The sequence below is a fragment of the Chenopodium album genome, chromosome 14 (assembly GCF_948465745.1).
Source record: "Chenopodium album chromosome 14, dcCheAlbu1.1, whole genome shotgun sequence".
Taxonomy (NCBI): Eukaryota; Viridiplantae; Streptophyta; class Magnoliopsida; order Caryophyllales; family Amaranthaceae; genus Chenopodium; species Chenopodium album.
The window spans coordinates 13,101,550-13,120,449 of record NC_137847.1 but is presented as its reverse complement, the minus strand read 5'-3'; the positions used below and the strand labels follow the sequence as shown (position 1 = coordinate 13,120,449).

Genomic DNA, 18,900 nt, shown 5'->3' with positions numbered 1-18,900 from the left:
TGGATTATCATTGGTAATCACTAATTAGTAGTACTAATTTACTGGTAACATTAATGAAACTTTTACCTAAGTCCTTAACCATGGTTACCAATTTAAGTGGGAAATTAGCTGCAAAATGACTTAATTGCCCCTATTTATTTCCCTTAACCACTTATGTCTAATCAAATTTGACAGTTTATGTTGACAAATTTGAATCCCACTATCTTGAGGATACTTCTGCTGTCGAAAATGGAAAGAAAGAACTTGAAGAAGTCCTGCATAGCAGTATAAACCATTCATTGGTAAGCTCATCCAAATTTATGAGCGTCCTAATAAAGAAAGGAAGACCAGAGTGCTATGGTTTTTCCGTCCTTCGGAAATATCTAATTTTTTTTGGAGGTGAAAATGTGCTTGAGAATGAGCTATTTTTAGCAAATGGTAGTGGCTGAGGTTTGACAAATATAAATCCCCTGGTAACGTTTTTGCGATTTTATTCTTACATTTACATAGCAGTAAAAGGATGCGCAATAATCGTTGTTGAGCCTCGAAAAGACAATCGAATTTGTTCAAATGACCAAATTCTCACAGAAACTGAAATCATAAACCCAGTAGTTCATACCCAAATTAGATCGAAATCCACCAAATTAAACTCAAAATCAGATCGAAAATTGGAAGAACAAGTGAAGAAAATAGATAATTTCGCATTTTGTTTAGCCATTGAAGTATTTAGAGAAATTGAGAAGAAGAAGAGCAGGGAATACCGGAATACGATAGAATTGGGGGTTAGGGTTTATATAAAGGGGTAATTGATTAAGGAGGGAAAGCAACATATAACTTTGGAGGGAAGTGATTTTTTAGAAGGATAGGTTCGTAATTTTGTTATTAGTAAACTATGGTTAGTCAATAATTAGGTAAAAGTTTCATTAATGTTACCAGTAAATTAGTACTACTAATTAGTGATTACCAATGATAATCCAAAATTTAGCATTCTACCATTGAGAAAAAACAGAAGTTGAGTGTTACCGGTGAGAATTTCCCTTAAAATTTATATAATTAAGGTGTGATATACTATAATTCCGTTGTTATACTATGTTCTAATCTATATATTATTATAACAACAAACATGTTTAAGCATTTAAAAAATTAGGATAACACTTCTAAACAAAATTACACAATGACCTATAGTAGAAGTGTAAAACCAATAATAGCAACTTGTTTACGAGCGAATGATAATTGACATAAGCTTGCTACAAGAATTTTGAACTAGATGATATCATTAAAAACTCCTAATAGAGCTTTAATACATTAGGGAAGTTGCATTCTCTAGAATCTGCATTACACTTCTCCTCAACCAATTAGGAATTGGGAAACTTTATTTCAATTACAGTCTAAACTAACACAATCTGCTAACTGTAAAGCACATTATGTCATTCTACATTTGCAGGTTTCAGGACCTATCTGCAGACTAAAGTTGAAACTTTTACCCTCTCGTATGTGTTGGCAAAGTTCAGCATCCCCTTCACGAATGCAAATTACCAATTCCATTCTGTGAATGATTAAGACCTTTTTCTATTGGCCATTTCGCCCCTGCCATGACAGCTTCTATCTCCCATGTCTCACGCGGAACATTGGTCATGTTCTTGCAGCCAGTTGAGGTGACGTACTGAATAATTCAATAGGAACAAAGTTAGAAAAGACCTTCACTCCCACAAATTCATGTAGCTAAAGGAAACAAATGTGATAGTAATAATAAGCAAATCTATGCACAACTACAATATAGGACAACCATAATAAAGCTCGCTTCCACCAAAAAAACTATAATTAGACGAGGACATGAAGAGTGTCTACCAAATGATCATTAATAAAAATAAACATTTAACTTAAATGACAAGAACAACCAGGCACCTTGAGGAGCCATGTAGAATTGTCAATCAAGTACAAAGAACATGGATGACAACAGAGTTAAAGAAAAGCATGAAAAGAACCCACAACACCAGTGAATTGTAAACAATATTAAGAGTAATAGGACAACTGAACAATACCACATCACTTTCAATTCGAACACCACCAAAGTCCATAAATCTCTTTACTGCATCAGCACTGAAGAATCTTGAAGTTTCTGAACTTTCCATTGCTGGAATCAGTAAAGCACTGATGAAGTAGCATCCAGGCTCTACTGTAATTACCTGAAACAGGTTGGTCAAATCAGCTCTTTATTTGTTTATATTTACTGATTTTGTGTGTGTAAGACAATACAAGCACACATCAACAATGATAAACGATTTATAGTGCACTGACCATTATATAAAATGAATTGAAAAGAGGACGATGCATGACAGCAGGGCATAGCAGCCAAAAGCATAGAGCATAAATCCCTTTTCTCAATAAGAAAGGATATGCAAGATATTGCTTTGGACTTTAAGGGATACCCTCTAGGCTAAGGACTATGGAGCATTCCAGAAGTAGCATCTTCTGGAAGATTTAAGCCTTACATGCACATGTTTAAGTGTGAAGTGAAGTATGAAACAAAAAACATATGCTAACCATGTCCTCCTTTAGTTCTCGAGCTGTACGTAGAGAGCTTAACCCGGGTTCTTTTGGACGCTCCAGTCCCTGCAAATTTGCATAACAGTTACCATACATCAGAAACACCAACAACTAAGAAAGATTGAAGATCAAGAGGATGAGCAACCAAAACCTTAGGATAGCCCCCTGGATCATGGGTGTCGATGCCCAACAAGTGACCAAGACCATGAGGCATAAAAACAGCTCCCAGCCTTTGAGCCATCATATCCTGGATATCGCTATAAGAAGAAAAAATTAGGGAAGAAAAAATTAGGGAAGAAAAAAATATGAGAACAAGAGTTTACGCATGACATGAAAAGAGCAATAGGCACTGCCTTACCCAGTGATGATGTTCCCTTTCTTTAAAGCCTCAAGTATGACTTTCTCAGCAAGTCTGACACCAAGACGCACAGTACAAAAATCACAAGACAAAGAAACAATAAGTAAATAAGGCATTTTGAAAACACCTTATCCAATAGAAGTAGACATGCCAACAGAAATAATTCCAAATGCAAGTACAATTTCCAGAAAGAAAATTTATATATTTTGGCATTGTGATACGCAGAGCATTTCATGAAGCTAGGTCAATGATTTCCTTCTCAAGAGAGAGAGAGAGAGAGAGAGAGAGAGAGAGAGAGAAGAGGGGGGGGGGGGAGTTCAACAAGAAAGTGCAACTCTGATTGGCCTTAAAGAAAGATTGAAATGTCCCACCTGACAGCAGTACAGTAGAGAATAAAAGCATGCTCAGAATTAGGTAATACTTCATCATATAGTCAACAACTAAAAAACCCAAAACTAAGAAAAGATAAAGAAATGATTGTTCATTTGAATTAATTTTATCATCTACAGAGTTTTTAATAGTGGCCTCTTCAGCTTTGGAGTACTTGGATTTGGGCCATGGTCTTTTCTTTTTAAAATAAAAAAGAGTAATTTTTGATACAGGAAGAGTAATTTTTGATACAGGCTAACATATTCATAGATGAATTTTCATTCAGTTAAGAGTATAGATAAAGGGTTAATGTAAACTTCCCACTACAGCTTATTTACAAGAATTCAGTCAAGACTTAAACAAAACTCTTTCTGAACTGCATTGCACTAACAAACTGTGTAGTTCAGATAAGTTTTATTGGCCCAAACTTGGTGGGAACTTCAGCAATCAGGTCGATAGTTCTTTTTGCTTCATAAATAATAAAAAAAAAATATTGGGAGGGCAAATATACTTGGTGAAAATGTGAGCTTTCTAATTTTACTTTTCTTTTGTTTACTTCATCTTTGAGTTTCAAAATGAGAAATACCCTAGATAGGAATCCTTGATCTGATGATAAAGCCATTTTAAGTTGAACTTCATGTGTAACAGTAGTCCCAGCAAATTGACAATTCGGTTTTGTTTCACTGCAGCAGGGAATTAGAATGCTTTGACTCAAATAAAATGCCAGCTTCGGGTATTGGAATTTCTTAACTTTAAGATAAGGAAAACACCTAAGATCATCCAACATAACAATGTGGACACATAAGCATGGATAATTTGATATCTAAGTAGGAAAGTAGTTATGTTTTAATTCAGACCAAAATAATTCAAGTATAATCCTATTGAAAAGTTGATAATTCAAGATTCCAAGTGCCAACATCCAATCTTAATGTCAAGTAAGCCACACAAATACTAAGCTGATATGAAGAGTCAGATCAACATTATTCAAAAAATAAATAAAAAAAAGTCAGATCATCATTAGTTAGCAGGATGACAGAACAAAGGGTTGACAAAGATGCCATTATTACCCTAGAAGGAGAAGGGGAAGGGATTGTATGAGAGGATATGACGCTCATAGAGTTTAAAAAAAAAGATAACACATTAATAATTAGGCATATCTTAAGGGATCAAATAATGATGATGATCACTTGAAATTCTTCATTTCTTCATTAATCCATGGAGCAAAATTAAGCTCTCCACTGTCTAAGGCATGCCACAAATGTGCCCTATAAGTGTTCATATTCTTCATATAATTAAGTAAAAGGGAGATACTATCTGGCAAGTCCATTAAATTGACGAATGTACACAGATTGCACACACTATTGTTTAAGAATATGTGAAGAATGGGTTTAAATATGTAAGCATATACTGAGATATAGAAGCCTTAAGCTCTCAGTTTGCCGATGTGGAGAGAACTGAATAGAATTATGATTTTATACAAATTCCTCAGATTTAGGGGCCTTACAGTTACACTATTAATGCATTATAAAACATCAGCATATAATGTTTTGTTGAAGCAAAATCTACATACTTCATAGAGCACATGTCTTGAACAGAGTTCACCCAATATTAGTAACTGACTGTCAAACACTTTAAAAATTTCAAACCATTCTATTATCGAAAACAATTCTCAGTGACAGACACAAATTATGCAAACATCAAAAGAAATGCAGCAGAAAGCAATAACTATAAAAAGGGACTCGGACTCTCAGACATACTTGTGCATATTTATCCAATTTACTCCAGGTTTCATTGCCGCTATGACAGAATTGTGAGCATCAAGGACAGCCTGCAAATATGAAGAAAATTTTGAGAGTATGCAGCAACAAAGTTGTCAACTTTGTAACTCAGAAGATCATAGCATACAGCTTAAAAAGAAACTCACATTGTATATAAGACGTTGATCAGCAGTAAATTTTCCATTTACCTGAAGCAAACCAACAAGCACCGTAATCAGAGTAAGAAGACAAATAGCTTCACCACTTGAATAAAGAGTGAGACAAATCAATTATTTTTGCTAAACTTATATTTTGTCTAAAGTAAGTAGAAATTTTAGTAAAATACAAGAACCAAATAACCTAATAGTATTGACAAGGCAATACTTAGTCCATTGGTACCAAGAATATTTATATTGGTATACAATATATTCCCTATTTTTATTCCTCTTAATTTTATTTTTTTTTTGGAATATTATTCTTCTTACCTTTTCCCTCACATGCTATCTATCTTTCTCTGTTTTTTTTTTACTTTTTCTCTTCTTCCTTTCTCCATCTCTAACCTGCTATTTTCACTTTCTACTGCTATCTCTCTCCTTCTGTCTCACTCTCACCTATTCATGTGTGGTCCCCCCAACTATCATTACAATAACGTTTTTCAAAGGGTTTAGAGGTGACTACAGCCAATAATACATCATCCGCATTCCAGAAGAACGTTGCATGAATGTGGAATTTGTGCCCTTGTCAATTTACACATAAAACAAATAACTTCAATACTAATATCCGCGAAAGCAACTTCTTTCATATCTTTCAGCACATTCATGTATAATACGCACCAATATAAGCAAACTAGTACTTAGAAAGAATTTCTGATGGAGCTACATACAGGGAACGAACAGGTTATATCAGAACCATAAAAATGATATTCAGCTCCCATATCCAGCAATGCCATATCTCCATCCATAAATGTCTGCAGAGAGGTAAATGTGAGAATAGATCTATATGCAACAGGGTGACATAAAAGAGTACATAATATAAAAGACCTTCAAAACAACTTGTAAAATGGTTTTAAATCCTCTCTCTCTTCCCTATTTTAATAGTTTAAAGCTTTCTTCATACTCCATATTAAACGTATACACATCTAATTTTAAAAATTTAATTTTTAAAAAAAAAAAAAAAAAAATCTCATTCCATCAATCCATCCTGTATATACATGGTTAAATCTTTCCCTAAGGAGCCCTCTTTTAACTCATAGCAGCTTTTTAGCGCAATTACAATGGAAAACTGACAACATTGGTTTATTAAGAGACTTGAGTTGCTAGATCCAACATACCCTATCATTTGGAGCCGCAGCATGCCCATAGTGAAGAACTGAACTGCAGGAACATATACTGTTATAACGGATGCAAGAAATATAATGAAAAACGACAAACAAAAGAACATAGAATTACGTGGTTCACCAACAATGAGTTGGTTACATCCACAGGCAGGCAAGAGGAAAGTTTTATTGTTATTGAGGAAAAATACAGAGTACAGATTGAATGATGGATAATAAACATCATGACAGCTAGGAATGTTTATATAGTACTCTCGAAAACAAAATTCAGAAAACACTAAGGCCCAAACAGAAACCGGAGCCCAAGAACATTAGTCAAGCATACAAGGCTAAGAATCGCAAGCGACCTGCACGCGCAGCTCCCAGTGCAGGCAACTTTGACACTAGTGCACGCCCAAACTCTAGCTGTTCGCCGCAAGCAATAGCTCGCCAACTGCGCACCGAAACTAACTTCGAGCGATAGACCCTATGGAGTGTCATTCGTCTACGAGCTAACTAGTGAGCTAAAGCTCACTTGCTCGATCATTGATTCTAAGTATATATCAACATATACCACTCGAGTGAAAAAATATCTAAGTTACATTTTAAAGACGACATGTGCACTTTACTAGGCAGTAAAATTTATATCCAATTCCTTCTATAATTGTTATGTCATTTTCTTTGGTCTAAGTTTCAAGGAAAATAAGTAAACTACAACAAGAAACACAATTTATATATGCAATGATGCAACGCAGTCCTGAGTGTTTACTTGATATTGAGTCACTATCTGTGCAGCTTTTGGAAGGATTACAGCTAAGAGTAGGTGATGCACTCCTAACCTTATCCATGAGCAAACACAAATAATAAACTAAGCAGATGAGCCAACAAAAGACTGAAGTTGAAATGATGACGCAAAGTACTTGAGACTTTTATTATGTGGTTTTGACTTGCTTTTGACAGATATTTGAAGAAAACTAACTTAACTCTCGTATATGAGAGGGATAAAGATACTGAACAATAGAGCAACTCAGATTTAGACTCATTACTAACATATGAATGTAAACAAACACCCAACGCTTTTCTAAGAATAGTGCTAGGCTTACATGGATGAGTAACTCCAATTGAAATAGAGACGAGCTTGCCATACAAAGCACTGGATCTAATTGTAGAAATCTATATTTCTGATTCACCAAGGTTCCATCAATAGGTAAGGACAAATCAGTTGTTTATTCAGGGTAGCTGGCCAAAGTTTTTATCACATTAATAAAATTAGTTACAAAATGTCATTTTACTGATGATTATACCAATGTCATGTAGAAACTTCATCCCATTAATGGAAATTTCAAGCTGTCAAGAGGCCAGAGTAGCCACTCGAGTTCACAGAGTGCTTCAGTTCTTTGAAAATATCATCACTATATGCTCCCCTTAAGTAAACCAAAGAAATACTTTTTTTTTTTTCCCCTCTCCTCTCTCCTCCTTCCTCTTTCCAAAACTCTAGCCTCCATTGTTGAATTTTGAAGAGGCTTCCATCGGTTTTAACCGGTGGAAAGCCCCAATCCTTGTTTCTTTAAAGTTTTTTTAGGTTTTATAATAATGCTTCCTCCTTTTGGGAGGAAATTTTCTGCCTCGAAAGAGACGGTTTCCGATCTCCTTCGAAAGACAAGGGTTTTTCGACCTCCTTCGAAAGACAAGGTTTATCTCCTCTTTTCTGGGGAGAAAACTCTTAGTTTAGAATCCATGATATTAGATATAATGGACTGTCGTGAAATTATTTCATTGGTGAAAAAGTTATCAAGTTTTCGAATACAGACAAATGAATCAGGAAGAAAAAATTCTCACAGCTACAAAGGATCGTTAGATTGTCTCTCCAACAAGGCTGTATTTTCCAGCGATATAAGCAGGAGATGTTCCACGGTGCAAGATCTACTCGACGAGCGTAGTTTTTATGAAGGAAAATTTTATTTGATTCAATATCTTATATATTTGTTAACGTCGAATATCTATTGTAGATGTCGTATGACTTTTAATCAATGAAATATTTTTGCTATTCAAAAAAAAAAAAAAAAGTAAATCAAAGAAAATATAATTAGCACTAATTGCACCAAGATATCCAGAAACAAACCCACAACACCCTCACAATAAAGATTAAGTTATCCAAAGGAATGTAGTCAGAACAGAATATTCTGCTACATGTCTCTTATCCACATATATGTATCAAGAATTTAGTAGTGAATTAAATCTATTTTTTTTTCAATTGACACACTACTGTCAGATTGGTTCCAAATATTTCCACAATTAACATACAAGAAAATGTCATGAATCGACCTTTGAATCTACTCCGTCCGTTTTTAAATACTTGCTCCATTTCTCCATGCGCGGAGTTTTAGGAGAAATTTGAGAATATAATAAAATATGGAGGTAGTGGGGTAGGTGGAAGAATAAAAAATTGTAAAAAGAAAAAGTAGTGGAGAGAATTGAATGAGAGAGAACATGAAATTAATAAAATATATTGATGGTGGGTCCACTAGGTGAGAGAAATTAATTAAATATTGTAAAAGATTTCCAAATAAAGAAATGGAGCAAGTATTTAAAAACGGCCGAAAAAAGAAAGTGGAGCAAGTATTTAAAAACGGAGGGAGTACAATACCATTTATCTTTCTCAAACAAGTCCAACAAGCAATACCCTTGAATTTCTAAGGACCTTTGGTTCCATACAAACGAAGATAAAGAAAATGACAGAAGTGATGACCTGATTTTTAAGAGCAAAAGAGATTCACTAATTTTATAGAGTTGAGCAATTGAAAAAGAAAAAGCCAGTAGCAGTAGAAACCCTAAATCCCACACATTGAAGATAGGTTTTCCACCAAAGAAAATTTCAAAGCAACTATTCGAAGTTCTTCACACAGCAATGAAAGACCAAATGGAGATAATAAAAGCTAATTAAAAGCTTACAGGGGCAAAAGTATAAACCACAAAATAGGATAACAGTCTAATATTTCAATACATTTTATCCATAGAAAAGATCTAGAGTGATAAATGAAAGCAATACCTATTATCGCCTGTGGCACAAATACAGGTGTATGAGCAGTGCCTACAGCCACCATACATATATGTGTGATGAAGGAACAAGCTTTCCAATTGGTATTCTTTCATCCCAACATTTGTATTTCTCATTACCTGCCAGCCAACATCGTCATAATAATATTACAAGCAATAAAATTAAGAAATATTTTATCCCTAAAGAATGAGAATATAAAAAGTATCCAATAGGTAGCATAATAGATAGGATTGCTTGAACTTCTGTAGTTCAAGCCCATAAGTATGACAGAAGGTAAATGCAGCAACCAAATACAAGAAACAAGTATAAAGACCAAAAAAAAAAAAGGAAAAGGTTATTAAAATAAATTTAAGGAAAAAGAAAGGGGGGGAATAGTAAATCCCAGCAGAGTTTCTAGACTAAAAGTACATACATGAAATACTCGCTCATGCTGAATTCAAACTTGCTTCAGATATTTTGAGAATGCAAATTCCTTACGTTATATTTTTTACAACAGTTCTTCCTTCTCATCAAAGGTATTGTATTACTTTTTTCTTGTATTCAGTTTATTTTTCACATACTCCCTATAAAGCTATAACTTCCTGATTAGGATTATATCAAAACTTTAAACAATTCAGCTTTGAGAAAAACTTTTAGAAAATCCAGCCAAATGAGAAAGTTCATTTGATGAATTGTATAATAATACAGAGTTAATTATTTAAAAATTGTCAAATATAATTTAATAACCATTGTATATAGAGTTTATGTATAATATTGGACAAGGAAATTACTTCATTCTTCATACAGAAATCATTAAGAAAGCGGAAAGGATCTTTAGATTCTTTAAAACGCCAAATACATGAACTGGAATTCCTAAACAAACATAGTCCCTATGTAGTCCCACTTTATTTTGCCAATTTTCCTTTTTCATTTGTCCCAACTTAGTTTGCCCCATTCTGTTTTTGGCAAGGACCAACTACTAAAAGTTAAAATCCCACACTCTCTTTCATTCAATTAAAATACTCCACTATCTCCCATCACACCCATCTTTTTCTTATTATAATTATTGATAACCATACTCCCAAATCACACCTAATACAATATGTCTTGATAAGAGAAAAAACTAGGAGGGATTATAATTTTCATTATCTAAAAAGACCTACTTTAATGCCTTGCCCATAACTAGGGCCATTCACCAATTCAAAACTAGACCGAATTGGACCAAACTAGGGCCATACACAAGGTCCTTGCTTGCTTGATTTGCCTCCCAAAGTCTATATAGTCCTACACTCCTACTTGTCAACAACCATCTATTTTAGAAGTTTGCAGATTATAAATAGTCAACTTACTACAGAGAATATGATATGCTTTGCTGACTAAATTTAACAGAATAAGATACCTGGGAATTATATTTTGTACAAATTTGCTCACTCCTCATTCTTTCTGTAATAAACTAGCCTAGGAGAAAAGGGTAGTTTTGTTTTGCACTATTAGGCTAGCTTGGGGGAAAAGGCGAAAGAGTTAGTTAAAGGTGAAAAGGGAAAGAAAGTTAGAAATGTTATATATAAAGGAGATTAGAGAAATAAAGCAGAGAATTTAGAAGTTTATTTTGCTTCGCTTAAGTTTGTAGTTTGGAGTATCCAGCCATTCAAAGGCCTGGGGTTCTAAGCTTGCAACACCATTATTGATGATATAATTGCATTTACACTACAATCAATCATCCATTTCCCCTAATTTGCTGTCTTCCCTATAATAATCTTCAGTCCAGTTCATCAACTTGCCAGATAATCATCTAAATCTTCTACTCTTAGCTTTTATACACTTTCCTACCTGTTTCTTCTGCTTTTTTTTTCAGTATCTCAACTTAAAGACCCAATCTTCTTCTACCGTTCTACGGTTCTACCCATGAAGTACCATATCCATTTAGTAATAAACCTTAACCCATCATTATGAAAAGAGGAGTAACAAGTCATGAAGAATATCATATCCAAGCTGTAATCAGATTTTGATCATCAACCCATGAATATTATCATATAACAAACCTATCCATGAGTAGTATTTTGAAGGCAAAACAGAACTTTGCAATGCCAACTTGAAACTATTTATGCTCCAAACTTGTCTTCAGGGGCCAAGAGTTGACACACACAGTATATCCTTCCAAAGGTTAAGTAGGCGTAGATGCATTAAACTAATGCTTGAAGAATAAGAACCTATTGAACATGCCAAAAAAGACAAATTGCTTAGAGCACCTCATTTTTTTGGTCCTTGAGACCAAAGATCAGCCTATCTTGAAGGACTCGAGCCAGTATGATCCAAATAAATAAAAACAACTCCCAAAACTAATAAATTATACATTAATACATCAAAGGTTTCATACATTTTTATCTTAGATTATATTCATTGATCATTTTTTTTTTTTTTTCTTTTTGCATTACAAAAAGATTTCATCCAGAGAGGATCAAAAAGCATAGCAACCTCCAGAGACAAAACATGTATATCTCTGATAAAACAATACCTCGACATGAGCCTCTGAGCTTATATCATTTGCATATTGGATAATGTCAAGCTCCATCTTTGACTTTAGAACACGGCACTCGGTCAATACAGGATGCAAAGTACTTAGATCCGTTTTGAAATTCTCAATCCCCTGACAAGTAAAGAATATACCTATCAAAAACTTGCTAGTATATAAAGCAGTCAAAAGTACTCAAAACATAAAATTCTGATTTTCAAAACAACAATTTGATTTCAGCATCATGCCAGATCAAATAACATTGACAATCTGAAAGACAGCTTTGATAATGCAAACATCAGAAATAAGATAATTCTAACCCATACTGTAACACATTCCAGGTAGCACTGTCCTAACACTAACATATGGAATTGTTTCTCTTAATAGACCTCAACAAGGTAGTGGAATTATTGATCGAATGCAGCATTCAATTTTAGAATTGAGCACCAATTGGCATACCAATTCAGTTGAGCTTAAGAGTTGCTAGGAATGTGTCATGTTCTAGTAATGTGTAACAAATTCAGGAGCAGAAATCAATTAAACTCATAAAATGCAGAACTCTAGGTCTAATAATGTATTTATTAAATACATTATTATTTATAGCCACAATTGAAGTGTTGAAAGGAAAACATGTTTTGATTAAATGAGCAAATGAATTAAGTGTAAACTATCTACATATAATAATGAGATTCTTGAACCAATAACCCCTTTTAGCTACTAAGGGTGTATTCTATTCACTTGATTTTCAGATAACTAAATTAATTTGAACTTAACTGGACTTATATGAACTTGTTAGAATTTAATTTAGCTATGACTTGAACTGGGTAGCCTTTATATTCCTTGAACTTAGCTTATCTAAACTTATTAACCCTTAATAGGACATTTAAAAAAAAAAATTAAAAAAAAAGTTGGAAGTAATGTGAGCAAAACATGACCTAAGGTAGTTAGTAAACTATCAAATTCCCTATCAAATTCACTTAATCGTTATCAAGCCTAATACAGATTGATGAATATGAACCCTAATAAAACATTGGAATTTAGTGCTGATAAGCGAACCAAAAGCTAGAAAGCCTCGTAAAGCCTTACCCAAGATTGTGTTTCTCGGCAACAAGCATAAAATATAAGGAGCTACATAACTATGTAAATCCAACTTCTTGACAAATTTATCCTTTTTTATCTTTTTTCTTCAAACAATTCTGCTAATTAGCCCTAAGTACTTCCTGCGTTCTTTATACTTCCTCAATTCCTTTATACTTGACCGAGTTTGACTATTGCACTATTCACAAACTCTCCTTTGACCATTTTTGAGATTTGAATGTTAAGAAAAAAATTAAATGGGATCTTTTTAGAAATGCCTTACTATAATAAAATCTTTTTTTTTTTTTTATAATTTTTATTTATTAAGAAACAAGGATTGATGGTTAAAGCTATGCAATAACGAGTGTGATAAGTAAAAAAAGGAACAGAGAAAGTAGATAAACAACACGAAGGTGATCACATGTACCAAACACTAGGCTTATATAGGACTTGATCAACCCCTTCTTTCACAATTTTAAATGAGTAGGTAATTTTGTTCATTTGCACGTGGGATAGGAAATTAATTAGACATTGTTGGGACCTGCTAACAAATAAGGAAACGAGGCAATAATTTAGTAACGAAGAGAGTATTTAACTTCATAGGTGCAAAAAAGAAAAGAAAAATAAATAAATAATAGTCTTGAATTTTCCTTTTTACTTCAGAATTTCATTGATATTAGCTTATTTTATCTTAATAGAACTTATTAGCGTTTATAGTATCTAAAGTAATTAGCACTTATCTTATCTTATTGAAAATTGGGTCTTATTAGAACAGAACTCATATCCCCTTACCTTAATGTATTTGAACTTGTTAGCCTTTTTTATATATGAATTTATTAAACTCAAAAAAGTGAAAATAAGATGAGGAGAACAGAGCCTTAATGGAAAGTTGAATGTCAAGGTATTTAGTGTCATCATATCCTACAAGAAGAATGTACATCCAAAATACTATTTAGTCCCAAAATTCCCCCCGTGGTTATCAGTGAATTAAATTTGCAACTTTATCGTCTTTTTTAACAGTCTGCAAGTAGTTGTTTGAGGTTCAATGGTATGAGAGTTTGGTCTATTTCAACCTTACAGTTCAATGCAATAGAATAAAGGCTGTCATCAAGAGTTTAATGAAAATGTTGTTGGTGCTATTCTAAGTCAACTACTGTAGAATATTTCGAAAGGTTTGGATTATTCATGCTAGTTTCTTTTTTTGAGGTAACCAATCATGCAAGTTTCAAGGGGGTCTAACTATGTGAAACAGCCAAATATGGGGGAAGAGGGGGATATAATAGACACCTTAAAATCTGCTGGTTTTGAGAAATTGCCACTGTCTGTATTAAGCCCATGCAACAGAAACAGCAAAGACTTATCTTCTCCCTTGTATAGACTGTGCAAAACTTCTTCCATCTCGTCCACATAACAGACCATGTCAACCTTGTACCTTTCCTGCAAAAGATCAAAACCGAGAAGATATGAGCAAAGACATGAATAGTAAAAACCAAAGGTGTAATAGAATGATAAAATCATAAGCTCTCACCGTAAAATGCGATAGTGGTTTGATCTGCCCTAGCCAAACAGCATATTCTGCTGGGAGACGTGGAGCAAACAAGATAGATTTTCCTGTGGCAACATCCTTGCCAATCAAATATGATCAAGTATTAGTATCAACAGAAAAGCTAACTAAACTAACTTGTTATGAGTTACAAATGATTTTTTTTTTTTTTTTTTTTTTTTTTTGAGAAAAGTTACAAATAAAAATGAATAAAGGAAAAACAACGCATTTGCAAGCAAGTCCAAACAATTGTATATGATAGGAATAGTCATAATAATGAATAATGATCAATTGATCATTAAGATTGATAATGCAAGAAGAAAAAAAAAAGTGAGATCCTACAACAATTTCTACCAATAAAAGTAAATGAATGTCAAAATTAAAATGAATCTTGTTGTCTTGAATCTTCATCTACAAATAACCAAGCACACTATAAATCTTATTAACTTTGATTTCGAAGCTTAATGCACTGAAAGGTGATAGTTGGAATGTCAACAAGTGCGGAATTGCTTTCTCATCTTCATTCAAAAATCAGGATACCACCCAAGAGTAGTATTACTCTGTATATCATTAGGAGGAAAAAAAAAAAAAGGAAACACAGGTGTCCCAAAATAAGGAATTTGATGGTGTACTAAAATAAAAATCAATGCGGAGGCATGCTTTCTCCATCTATTGGTGAACCAGTTTGCTTTCCTTCCTATTTATATGTGTTTTATTATGACGCCTTTGCAGCCATGTTGAGACTTCCTAAGTAAATCACTGCTGCCAGCAGCTTCATCTAATAGACCATTATCACACACACCTCCAGCCCTTCATCAATCACCTAGAATTGAACCAATACGGACTTGTATTTCAGATACTTGTTACTTATTCTTGTCAGAATCAACTTAGACCAGAAATTTTCAGATCAGACCAGTCAAGCCTTTTAAATCTCGTTTACTTGTTGCTTAATATATATCTTTAATTGCGTCTTTAAAATATTATAAAAATTACATATGTGAGAAGTACATGATGAAATGAATCTAACAAGATCCAATTTGATATTTTAATTTTCCTTATAGATTAGTGTAAAAATATGGTCAAAAGTTTAGTCAAATAAGTCCATCACATCACACCAGTAATTAAAAAAAATGGCAACACCAAATTAAAATTCAGACCAGTCAATACCTTATTATAATCAGACCAGATCACCTTATTTCAAGTGAAGATAACAAATCCTAACACTACTATTCCCTTGCTTGTGCAATGAACTGATATTAGGGAAGAAGGGCAACTTAGGGATTAGAGTTATAATAATGTTGTTAGGAGATAGTTAATTTGTAAGGGAAATACCTTATAAATAGAACTAATAAGAGAGAGATAAGCATGTTTAATATGGTTGAATGTTTTGGATTAACTTTAGAAGGCTAAATTGTGAGAGAATCCACCTCTCGAAAGTGGATTTATCATACAAAAGTGTTGTAATTCAGTTTATTAATCAAAATTCATAATCTTCTTCCTATTTAATGCCATTTATGATAATCAAGCTATTGTATATCATAGCAGCCTGAAGTCCACCCAAGACAATGAGTTAATTTCAAGTGTCATTAATAGTCCACAATTCAGTATGAAGGCTTGATACCATGACAGAAATGACACAATCCTTTCTTAGTGCCAACATGCCACTAGCCTAAGCCTTTTTATGTGTTTAATACACGTAACGAGCCATTTCCTACCCTATTGAGCATCATTGGCGTAAGTGTATTGATGCCCAAAGGCCATAATCTGCTCTTAGAAAACACTCCCAAAATGAGACTTAATGATTAACTTGGATTTATATAAATTATTTTTGCGGGGATGGCCAGGGCGGACGAGGCGAGTCTAAAAGCCAAACCTAATCCATCAACCGTGGCTGGTACAATTTTTATCCCCATCCCCGCCCCATCACCCACCAAATCTCCCTCCATCCCCGCCCCAACAATTATTATCCCCATCCCCTCCCCATCACCTGCCAAACCTCCCTCATCCCCGCCCCACTCATGAAGGATGTAAAGAACTAACATAAAGAAAAAAATTTGATACATGGAGAGGTGTATGGAAAAAAGAAACAAGGAGGAGGGAAGAGAGAGAACAACTTACAACAGCTCCATAAAAACTGGGCTCCCTAACTCCAAATAAGTAAGCAAAATAACTCTCCTGTCTGACATAAGAAAACAAAGACCGACTTAGTATCTGAATTATGAACAGGACTTCTTATATTGTACATGCAAATTGTAAGGATGAACGGAGCACTAAATGTAGAGACTTATTACTAAGATGGATTCAAGAAAGCTTAATTGCACATTTGCACACATATAATTTAACAAAGTCGTACACTGTAACTGAGAATTGCTCTTGGAAATTAAGGGTCTTAGTGTAAGCTTAGCACAATGTAAATGCCAATATCAATGTATTACAAAAAGAACCACACATGTATGTGATCCAAACAATCTATCAAAAACAAATACAAAACTTGCTATTCTTAAGTGAAAAACGAGCAGGTCATGAGAATTTGTTGTCAAGTAGAGGAATTTAAACAAATACAGAAACAAGATAAAGATGCATCTTCTTATTCTTACAGTGAACCCAGAATTTCATCAAGTCAACTTAACATTTTAACATTGAGCAACAGGAGAGGGGAAAAAAAAAAATTACTGGTATAAGTCAAATTATGCAGGACTAACTCATTCCCAAGAGCAGTTTTACACTTGAACACTTTTGCTTAAACAGCGAACAGAATTTACTTTTTGCTGGCTGTTAAAAGCTCCGAAAATCAAAATATTTAAGCAAAAATTTCATGACATCCTACAGACCCAAATTGACAATATTGACACAAAAACTTCGCAGTGCAACTGCTAATATAAATTCTGCAATCATCTAGTCGGATATCCAGCACCACTAGCAATAAAAGGTAAGAACATCCACATTTCCGCACCAATCATAAATTGATAGGTTTATCTTCATCCCATACATTTAGCACAACTTATAAATTCATATTTGTTAATTGCATCATTTGAACTTTTACACTATTCACATACTCATCATTCACCATCTTGATCTTTTGTTGATTATGTGTAAAATATAATTACTAGTGATCTTGTTAGATTCACCTCTCTATATACCATTAATTATTAAAATATCAATTTTTGGAAGAGAGAGTCACAAGGGCGAATGATGTAGACGGGATTTGGTCTCGAGTATCACCCCTTAACCAACTTGTGCATGGACAATTATGAGTTCATGACACTCCAAATGATGAAATTAATACAGAACGGTCGAAATACGAAGAAAAACATAATAAGAAAATTAATTATACACCTAATCCATAGTAAAAATCAGTAAATTAACCGGAAAAGTTCAGTATGATCGGTGCAATAACGATTCTGCTCTTCTCCACCCTAACAACACAGAAAACACAATCGAATTAATGGCAGAAACTTATTTTGATCAATCTCATACATAAATTAACATAAAATTAGGGAAAAATTAGAATTGAAGAGAATTAAATGATTGATTGATTAATTATATACCTGAAGGAGTACGATGCCTTGAATTGGACGATTGGAATCAGCAAGGTGTTGTTGAAGAGATTTGACGAGTTTTTGACGATTGATTACGTGAAGTTGCATTTCAACTTCGGGAGGAGAGAGAGAAGAGCGCGGAGCTGCTGCCGCTGCAGTAGCCATTGGAATTGGAATTGAGTCTTTTGCTTCCGCCATTTGCAAGGCGTTTTTAAAGAGGACAAGTGTATTGCACTTTATAGTGACTTGTACAAGCAAGTAAAAATTTAATGTGAGGTTTATTAAAGCTTTTTGTTGGAAAATTTGCAAATTGCAACCATTTAAAATTCGTATTTTGCAAATTGCAGTCATTTAAAAAAAATTGCAAATTGCACCCCAAAAGTTTGTATAAATTGTAAATTGCAGCCCAATTCAACTTTTTCATCGGTTTACATGTCGAAAAATCTTCGTTTAAGGTTTTAGGGGTCATTTTAGGCCTTAAGGACCCGAATTGAGCTCTGAATTAGCAAAAAATAACGTAGGTGTCTCATTTTTACAGTTTTCCACAAATTGACACATTTTTACTACGCAAAACGAGGCACTTGCGTTATTTTTTTGCTAATTTCGAGCTCAATTCGAACCCTAAGAGCTAAAATGGCCCCTAAAATCTTAATAGAAGATTTTTCGATTTGTAAACCGATGAAAAAGTTGAATCGGGTTGCAATTTACAATTTATATGAACTTTTGGACTATAATTTGTATTTTTTTTTTAAATGGCTGCAATTTGCAAATTTTCCCTTTTTCTTTGACGAGCTATGTTCAGTTCATCTAATTGAGTTAATCTAACGAAATATTATCAAACTAGTTTAGTTACGTGCGTTGCACGGATTA

At 33.8% G+C, this 18,900-nt stretch overlaps 1 protein-coding gene across 1 annotated transcript; it reads right to left on the bottom strand.

Moving 5' to 3' along the window:
* Nucleotides 1-1,223: 1,223 nt before the first annotated feature.
* LOC145578952 (uncharacterized) lies at nucleotides 1,224-18,255 on the bottom strand. The gene is made up of 16 exons (XM_081636247.1): nucleotides 18,040-18,255; nucleotides 17,858-17,907; nucleotides 16,610-16,670; nucleotides 14,477-14,572; nucleotides 14,236-14,385; nucleotides 11,875-12,006; nucleotides 9,372-9,499; nucleotides 6,341-6,383; nucleotides 5,894-5,977; nucleotides 5,178-5,219; nucleotides 5,011-5,081; nucleotides 2,885-2,938; nucleotides 2,678-2,783; nucleotides 2,524-2,592; nucleotides 2,022-2,165; nucleotides 1,224-1,642 (listed from the first exon to the last, which is right to left on the bottom strand). The coding sequence occupies exons 1-16, from the start codon at nucleotides 18,226-18,228 to the stop codon at nucleotides 1,499-1,501; spliced, it is 1,563 nt and encodes a 520-aa protein (XP_081492373.1). The 5' UTR covers nucleotides 18,229-18,255; the 3' UTR covers nucleotides 1,224-1,498.
* Between the last annotated feature and the right edge of the window lie 645 nt (nucleotides 18,256-18,900).

Excerpts from the sequence above, each read along its gene's own strand:
- LOC145578952 (XM_081636247.1), bottom strand. The coding sequence starts at position 18,228 with ATGGCGGAAGCAAAAGACTCAATTCCAATTCCAATGGCTACTGCAGCG. Across the intron at positions 12,007-14,235 it reads CAAAACCAGCAGATTTTAAG|GGGATTGAGAATTTCAAAAC; the intron begins GTGTCTATTATA and ends TTTACTTGTCAG. Across the intron at positions 5,220-5,893 it reads ATATAACCTGTTCGTTCCCT|GTAAATGGAAAATTTACTGC; the intron begins GTATGTAGCTCC and ends GGTTTGCTTCAG.